At 46.2% G+C, this 9,363-nt stretch overlaps 1 protein-coding gene across 7 annotated transcripts in view; it reads right to left on the reverse strand.

The window, feature by feature from the left end:
• NAB1 (NGFI-A binding protein 1) overlaps positions 1–9,363 on the reverse strand; it is a 317,129-nt gene that overhangs the window by 109,037 nt on the left and 198,729 nt on the right. For 6 of the 7 annotated variants that reach the window (XM_068244923.1, XM_068244921.1, XM_068244920.1 and 3 more), the window contains one exon: positions 4,979–5,030. In XM_068244923.1, the coding sequence (XP_068101024.1) occupies positions 4,979–5,030 (52 nt within the window). The remainder of the gene's footprint in view (positions 1–4,978; positions 5,031–9,363) is intronic. The other variant, XM_068244922.1, reaches the window with a different exon arrangement.

The following is a 9,363-nucleotide window of genomic DNA, read 5'->3' on the forward strand; positions in this document are numbered from 1 at the left end:
GTAAATTAAACTCACCAAGGAAATAATCAGCTCAGAGTGAATTGAGGCAGAAAATGGCTGCACGCCAACAAGCTTACCAGGATCATAATTAGCCTAGTGAGAACCAAGATTCTTCCTGCAATACCTAGAGCTGTTACTGGGTGACAGCAACACTCCTGCCAGCTCTCCATCTAAACAGATCAACGAAGAGCATAGCAGGAACGCAGCAAACCAGATAAATTCACAGAGTGGTCAAATATCAAATTGGGTTCCTTTGCAACAGTATTGATTGTAGGTTACAAAGTGGTTCAACATTTATTGTAGTATGGAAATAATCTGATATGTAAGAAGGTGTTTATACCAGTTGCATTTTTAAGGCGAGTATCTATTGTACTTTCCCATTACTGTAGTTTAGGGGCGTTTCTAGGTTCGTGGGAGATCCGGGGCACCCCTGGGCACCAGGAGGGAACAAGTGTGCGGCGCGTGTAGCGTGCTGCGGCGAAAAATGGGCATGGCCATGCCGTGTAAAGTGGGAGTGGTCATAGGTGGGGTGTACTTGAACATAGCAGTGGCGTAACTTAAATATATTCAATAGGCAGTATTTCACATATACAGTGGGTTGCAAAAGTATTCAGCCCCTTTGAAGTTTTCCACATTTTGTCACATTGCTGCCACAAACATGCATCAATTTTATTGGAATTCCACGTGAAAGACCAATACAAAGTGGTGTATATGTGAGAAGTAGATCGAAAATCATACATGATTCCAAACATTTTTTACAAATAAATAACTGCAAAGTGGGGTGTGCGTAATTATTCGGCCCCCTGAGTCAATACTTTGTAGAACCACCTTTTGCTGCAATTACAGCTGCCAGTCTTTTAGGGTATGTTTCTACCAGCTTTGCACATCTAGAGAATTAAATCCTTGCCCATTCTTCTTCTGCAAAACAGCTCCAGCTCAGTCAGATTAGATGGACAGCGTTTGTGAACAGCAGTTTTCAGATCTTGCCACATATTCTCGATTGGATTTAGATCTGGACTTTGACTGGGCCATTCTAACACATAGATATGTTTTGTTTTAAACCATTCCATTGTTGCCCTGGCTTTATGTTTAGGGTCATTGTCCTGCTGGAAGGTGAACCTCCGCCCCAGTCTCAAGTCTTTTGCAGTCTCCAAGAGGTTTTCTTCCAAGTTTGCACTGTATTTGGCTCCATCTATCTTCCCATCAACTATGACCAGCTTCCCTGTCCCTGCTGAAGAGATGCCCCCACCGAGCATGATGTTGCCACCACCATATTTGACAGTGGGGATGGTGTGTTCAGAGTGATGTGCAGTGTTAGTTTTCTGCCACACATAGCGTTTTGCATTTTGGCCAAAAAGTTCCATTTTGGTCTCATCTGACCAGAGCACCTTCTTCCACATGGTTGCTGTGTCCCCCACATGGCTTGTGGCAAACTGCAACTGGGACTTCTAATGCATTCTGTTAACAATGCCTTTCTTCTTGCCACTCTTCCATAAAGGCCAACTTTGTACAGTGCATGACTAATAGTTGTCCTATGGACAGAGTCTCCCACCTGAGCTGTAGATCTCTGCAGCTCGTCCAGAGTCACCATGGGCCTCTTGACTGCATTTCTGATCAGCGCTCTCCTTGTTCGGCCTGTGAGTTTAGGTGGACGGCCTTGTCTTGGTAGGTGTACAGTTGTGCCATACTCCTTCCATTTCTGAATGATCGCTTGAACAGTGCTCCGTGGGATGTTCAAGGCTTTGGAAATCTTTTTGTAGCCTAAGTCTGCTTTAAATTTCTCAATAACTTGTTCCCTGACCGGTCTTGTGTGTTCCTTGGACTTCACGGTGTTGTTGCTCCCAATATTCTCTTAGACAACCTCTGAGGCCCTCACAGAGCAGCTGTATTTGTACTAACATTAGATTACACACAGGTGCACTCTATTTAGCCATTAGCACTCATCAGGCAATGTCTATAGGCAGCTGACTGCACTCAGATCAAAGAGGGCAGAATAATTATGCACACACCACTTTGCAGTTATTTATTTGTAAAAAATGTTTGGAATCATGTTTGATTTTCGTTCCACTTCTCATGTGTACACCACTTTGTGTTGGTCTTTCATGTGGAATTCCAATAAAATTGATTCATGTTTTTGGCAGTAATATGACAAAATGTGGAAAACTTCAAGGGGGCCGAATACTTTTGCAACCCACTGTATAAGCCCCTCTCCTGGCTTCTGTCTTGCCTTCGGCTGGCTGGCCTGTGTGCTGTATTTGGCTGGTGGTGATGCTGTGCTGGCCTGGCTGGTGGTGATGCTGTGCCGGCCTGGCTGACGGTGATGTTGAGCCGGCCTGGCTTTGCTAGGTGACTTGCTGGGGCTTTGCTGGGCTGGGCAATTTGCTGGGGGCATTTTAGGGTTTTGCTGAGCTGGGGGCTTTACTAGGCTTTGCTTGGCTGTATGCTTTGCTGGGCTGGGACCAGGAGGCTTTGTTAGGCTGGGGGTTTGCTTTGCTGAGGGCTCTGCTTTGCTGGGCTGGGGCCCTGGGGCTTTGCTTGGCTGTAGATAGGTAGCTTTCCTCAGCATAGGTTAGATAGGAAGCTTCCCCAGTATAGATTATATAGGCAGCTTTCCCCAGTGTAGGTTAGATAAGTAGGTTTCCCCAGTATAAGTTAGATAGGCAGCTTTCCCCAGTGTAGGTTAGATAGGCAGCTTCCCGCAGTGTAGGTTAGATAGGATGCTTCCCCCAGTGTAGGTTAGATAGGCAGCTTCACCCAGTGTAGGTTAGATAGGCAGCTTCCCCCAGTATAGATTATATAGGCAGCTTGCCCCAGTGTAGGTTAGATAGGCAGCTTATCCCTGTATAGATTATATAGGCAGCTTCCCCCTGTATAGGTTAGATAGGCAGCTTCCCCCAGTATAGATTAGATAGGCAGCTTCCCCCGGTATAGATAATATAGGCAGTGTTATAAACTGTTCTTATATCACCTTGCTTCGACACCAGTAACTTCTTACAGTTACGTCTCACAGACTATTGAGATCACTTGACTCTCCACACAGCAAGCAGGAGATAGACTTCCTCAGGCTTCTTCAAGGTTTACGTTATTTATTCAAGTAACAGAAATACAGATAGATACAGTTTATCATCTCCTGGCAAAGCAGACTTCCATGTTGCGTTACAGCGGCGTGAGTATCTTCCTACTGAAGATACCCAGGTCTTCTTGTATCTACTCTATGTTACATCTAGACTACCTATGTACAGCAGACATTATATCAGATTACAGAAAGGAAGAACATGCTTAGAGGTCCCAGTCGGCCTTGCGAGCTAGTGCGGAAGGAAGAAGCAGAATGCCCTCTCCATCGCTCCCTCCGGGTTTAATACCGACTAGGAAAGAGTTAAATATGACATCATCTTCGCCACCCCCTAGACCAGATTATTGGTGGACCCACTCGTGGTGTCATCATACCCACCTACTTGATTAATAATCAATGAGGCATTTGACCTAAATGCAGGAACGTGGATGTTTAGTAAATATGGTCGATGTTTACTGTTCCTGTGGTGTACGTGGAGGTCAGAGTAGGCCGATGGCCTTCTTTTAGGAACATGTTCTCAGTATCTGCGTGTATCCTCTGCTACACGCAGACCCTGAGATGCCTTTGCCTGCATCACAAAACCTCTATTGATTTTAAAGGCATACACTGCGGACAAGCCTTTTACATACAACTCAGGCCAAGTAACTGAGGCCTATTTAAATTATAACAGGCAGCTTCCCTCAGTATAGGTTATATAGGTAGGTTCCCCCAGTATTGGTTAGATAGGTAGGTTCCCCCAGCGTAGATTAGATAGGTAGGTTCCCCCAGCGTAGGTTAGATAGGTAGGTTCCCCCAGCGTAGGTAAGATAGGTAGGTTCCCCAGTATAGGTTATATAGGTTGCTTCTCCCAGTGTAGATTAGATAGGTAGGTTCCTCCAGTATAGATTATATAGGTAGATTCCCCCAGTATAGATTAGATAGGTAGGTTCCCTTAGTATAGGTTAGATAGGCAGCGTCCCCCAGTATAGATTAGATAGGTAGGTTCCCTCAGTGTAGATGAGATAGGTAGGTTGCCCCAGCGTAGATTAGATAGGTAGGTTCCCCCAGGATAGATTAGATAGGTAGGTTCCCCCAGCGTAGATTAGATAGGCAGCGTGCCCCAGTATAGATGAGATAGGTAGGTTCCCCCAGCGTAGATTAGATAGGTAGCTTCCCCTAGTGTAGGAATGGGCACTGGGCGGAGCGGCGGGGGGAGCGGTGAGTTAAAAACTCACCTGTCTTCAGATCGCCGCAGGCACAGCTTCCATGTGCTTCCGACTTCCTCCCCGCGGCGTCCCTCGCATTGGTAACAGCGCCCCCTGTGATGTCATCACAGGGGGCGCTGCCGCTGTCACAAAGACGACGGACGCCGTGGGGAGGAAGTCAGAAGCACATGGAAGCTGTGCCTGTGGCGATCTGAAGACAGGTGAGTTTTTAACTGCCCGCTCCCCCCCCCCCCCGCTCCGCCCAGTGCCCCCTCCTGCAAATCAATAGATCCGGGGCACCATGGCAACAGGTTCCAGGCCGGTGCCCCGGGTCAAAGGCCCTAGCAACGCCCCCTGTTGTAGTTCCCCATTTTGAGTATTAACCATTTGCCATTACTCTTTGCCTTAACCGTTTCTCTTTATCCATGTACACTGTTTTTCCCTAGTCCCTGCATCCTTATCGTCTGTTCTATTTGTAAGTGCCATATTTTGTTTAATAAAAATTGCAATTTTCTATTATATGGTGCATCTGCTCTGTTATTTGAGATCATTACTGAATCATCACAAAGTTTTACATTTGACACATCTAGCAAACTGGTGGCATATACATCTATATACAATGTACAGAGGAAATTACCCAAGCGCAAGCAGATTTTGAATGAGAAATAAAAAACAAACAAAGCATCATAAAGATCAAAGTCAGATTGGCCAAATGTATTACCTCTACTTTAATCCGTTTAGGTGACAGCTCACCTCTGTTTTCATATTTGGACCTAGAAAAACAAAAACAATATCTAAAAATGAAACCTTTTTTTTTAATTTAAAGTTTTATTGAGAAGCACAAACATAATACATAAAATATGCAAAGTGTATGGCTTGTACATAAAAGAAAACATGTAACATCAAACATGAATCACGTCCTATGCACGTCATACAGTAGTTGTCTCTGATATTGGCTCTATCAACATACCATATCAAAAGCTTAACCAACCAACAGATGTCGCTGAAACATATCAATTACCAGCTTTTAAAAAGGCTTTTTACTCAGCTCTCTAAAAAGGTTTTTTTTTCTTTCATTTTTCCAACATAAAGAACCAGAAAGAAGAAAAGGAAGAGAGGATATAAAAGAAGACAAGAGAAAAAAAGGAAAAGAGAAAATGAGAAGAGAAAAGAAGGAAGAAAAAAGAAAAGTGTGCAAGCCATAGACCACCTCTCCAATCGTTATAGTGGGGCAGTCAAATTATAATATCTACATATATTATCCCTTGAATAACAAAGAACATTCCCAGATCACATCCCAATAACTTGGAATTTTAGGGCAGCTCCAAAGTATGTGAAACATAGAACCTCTCTGGCTACTGGAGTGTCAGCACAGGGGCGATACCGAAGGATAGCACCTGTGCAGGCGTTCCGGAGTCCTATACCAAAGCATCAAAATCTTATAGATATTCTCTTTTGAGGTTACACAAACTGAGGTTTTTGCTATATTTGACCATATTTTAGACCAGTTTTCAAAAGATGTTACAGTATTGCTTTCTTTATCCCAATATCTCATATAACCCAATTGATAATCAGGAGCAGTACGTACTGGTGCATTAGCCCACGAATACAGTTGATGGGAATTAGGGCCCATTTACCATATTAGGTAATTCCCATATCCAATCAAACTCAGTTTTTCCAGGAAAAGTTAAAGAAGGAGAGATTAACCACGGCAAAGTGAACGCCGAAAGGACCGCAATACGCCCAAGGGCGTTGCGTCCTTTCGGCATGCCGGGGGAGCGATCGCTTCATTGATGACGCGCGCTTCCCCCGGCAACTGTCTCCGCCCACCCGCGACGACAACCCGCCGGCCATTCAGAAGCGCCGGCGGGTTGTTAACCCCGAGATCGCCGCTACAAAGTGTATAATACACTTTGTAATGTATACAAAGTGTATTATACAGGCTGCCTCCTGCCCTGGTGGTCCCAGTGTCCGAGGGACCACCAGGGCAGGCTGCAGCCACCCTAGTCTGCACCCAAACACACTGATCTGTCCCCCCCCCCCCTGATCGCCCACAGCACCCCTCAGACCCCCCCCTGCCCACCCCCCAGACCACTGTTTGCACCCAATCACCCCTCTAATAACCCATCAATCACTCCCTGTCACTATCTGTCAACGCTATTTTTTTTAATTCCCTAGACTGCCCCCTGGGGACTCCTGATCACCCCCCCACCCCTCAGATTCTCCCCTGACCCCCCCCCCCCCATGTACTGTATGCATCTATCCCCCCTGATCACCTGTCAATCACCTGTCAATCACCCATCAATCACCCCCTGTCACTGCCACCCATCAATCAGCCCCTAACCTGCCCCTTGCGGGGAATCTGATCACCCACCCACACCATTAGATCGCCCGCAAACCCGTCGTCAGATCACCTCCCAAGTGTATTGTTTACATCTGTTCTCTTCTCTAAACACCCACTAATTACCCATCAATCACCCCCTATCACCACCTGTCACTGTTACCTATCAGATCAGACCCTAATATCTGCCCCTTGCGGGCGCCCAATCACCCGCCCACACGCTCAGATTGCCCTCAGACCCCCCCTTATCAATTCGCCAGTGCATTAATTACATCTGTTCTTCCCTGTAATAACCCACTGATCACCTGTCAATCACCTGCCAATCACCTATCACCCATCAATTACCCCATCACTGCCACCCATCAATCAGCCCCTAACCTGCCCCTTGCGGGCAATCTGATCACCCACCCACACCATTAGATCGCCCGCAAACCTGTCGTTAGATCACCTCCCAAGTGCATTGTTTACATCTGTTCTCTTCTCTAAACACCCACTAATTACCCATCAATCACCCCCTGTCACTGTTACCCATCAGATTAGACCCTAATCTGCCCCTTGCGGGCACCCAATCAACCGCCCACACGCTCAGATTGCCCTCAGACCCCCCCTTATCAATTTGCCAGTGCATTATTTACATCTGTTCTTCCCTGTAATAACTCACTGATCACCTGTCAATCACCTATCAATCACCCATCAATCACCCCCTGTCACTGCCACCCATCAATCACCCCCTGTCACTGCCACCCATCAATCAGCCCCTAACCTGCCCCTTGCGGGCAATCTGATCACCCACCCACACCATTAGATCGCCCGCAAACCTGTCGTCAGATCACCTCCCAAGTGCATTGTTTACATCTGTTCTCTTCTCTAAACACCCACTAATTACCCATCAATCACCCTCTATCACCACCTGTCACTGTTACCCATCAGATTAGACCCTAATCTGCCCCTTGCGGGCACCCAATACTAAGGTATCCTTTAAAATGATCCTGAGCTGAAGCTCAGGTTCAAAATAGGCTATTAAACTAAAGAGAGGAAAGCCTCAGGATCCTATTGAGGCTTCCCTCGGTCGATGTCTCCCGTTGCTGAGCGTGGCCCTATCTCAACATTGGGGCTGCGCTTCTCTTATGTTACATGTGTGGCCGTGCAGTAGCCATGCGAGCACGGCTGCACATGCACAGTAGCATAAAGCCTGCCTGTCCAGATTACTGCGCATGCATGGGCCTGCTTGCATGGCTAATGTGCAGCCACGCTGAAGTAAGAGGAGGTGCGCAGCCCCAATATGATGAGCCTTGTCGCTAATCTTTCGGGGCCGCGATCAGAGACATGGAACATCAGAACACCAAGAAAAACCTCAATAGGATCCTAAGGCTTCCTTCTCTTTAAGTAAGTATTTCATTTTTTACCCGAGCTTTCGTTCCGGTACACTTTAAAATGATGCTTGCCGTTTTGTGTTGGGCCTGCACACACTCATAGTTACATAGTTACATAGTTATTTTGGTTGAAAAAAGACATACGTCCATCGAGTTCAACCAGTACAACCACTCATGTCAGCTGTGTTGCTATGTGGAGGGTGGGACGACAATTGACGCATGCGTGACCTCAGGCGGTAGGCAGGGGATCAGCTTGCACAATGGGATCAACGTCACCGGGGGTGCCGGGTGCCAGCGGGGGGGGGGGGGGGGGGCCTCGGGGTGGCACAGGTTTTCTTGCCTGGAGTGCCAAAATGGCTAAAGGCGCCCCTGCTTCCTGGAGTGCTTGCTGTACCTTCCTGATGGCAGCTCTGACTTTGGGCAAGCTTCGCCCTGCCACTACACTTCTCCACAAGAAAGGGATCTCTGATGCGGATATCCTTTTAAACTGATTGTTGTGAAAGATGGTGTGTATCATGCTATTTCTGATCCCTCATAGTCTGGGGACCTGCACACAGGTCTGTCGGTCAGTCCTCCAAAAATCACCAGTGCAGTTAATGGATGCATCACATCCGCAGTTTCCTCTGCATCTTTCAACTAAACAATACTAACAATAACATTTCTATAGCGCTTTTCTCCCATAGGACCCAAAACGTTTAGGCTGTCTCAGATTCAGTAGTTGGCAGTAGGATGAAGTATTAACACAAAAATTATTTCTGCAAAAGCCAAACTGAACAAGTGGGTTCGCATGGGGGGGGGGGGGGGGGGGGGGGGAAGGGGGGGGGGGACGGTACAAGCTATTGTTGTTTGCAGACAACATGTTATTATCGGTCATGAACCCCTTAATCTCCCTAGTGGTACTGCAAAAGGAATTACAGGAATTTGGTAGGCTTTCTAATTATAAGATTAATTATTCAAAATCCATGGTTATGCCCTTCTATTCATCACTTGTAAGGCTTGGCTTGGCTTCCTTAGAGGATAATATTGCATATAAAAACAAGAAGTTTTAAATCAGTATGATACCATTTATTGGCTAACTAAAAATGAATAAAAATAAGCAAGCTTTCGGCCTTGCAGCCTTCGTCGGGCTTATATCCTGTTAGTTTGCAGGCTGGTGGTACAGACCGCTATATACATGCAACATCAAAAGGGAAAACAGATATTTTTTTCAAGCATAAATACATGTCATTAAGATGCCTTAATTCAAACAGAACATCTAATGGGGTTAGAGGTTGTTAGCTGAGATAAGTATCCTTGTTTACTCCATGCTCACAGACCTGGGATTAGGATTGACCCAGAGGTATCGTAAATTCTTAGTTCACAAGTTCAGCTAGAATGGCTGAGAAAGTTCAA

Source organism: Hyperolius riggenbachi, chromosome 7 (assembly GCF_040937935.1).
Source record: "Hyperolius riggenbachi isolate aHypRig1 chromosome 7, aHypRig1.pri, whole genome shotgun sequence".
In the NCBI taxonomy this organism is placed as follows: domain Eukaryota; kingdom Metazoa; phylum Chordata; class Amphibia; order Anura; family Hyperoliidae; genus Hyperolius; species Hyperolius riggenbachi.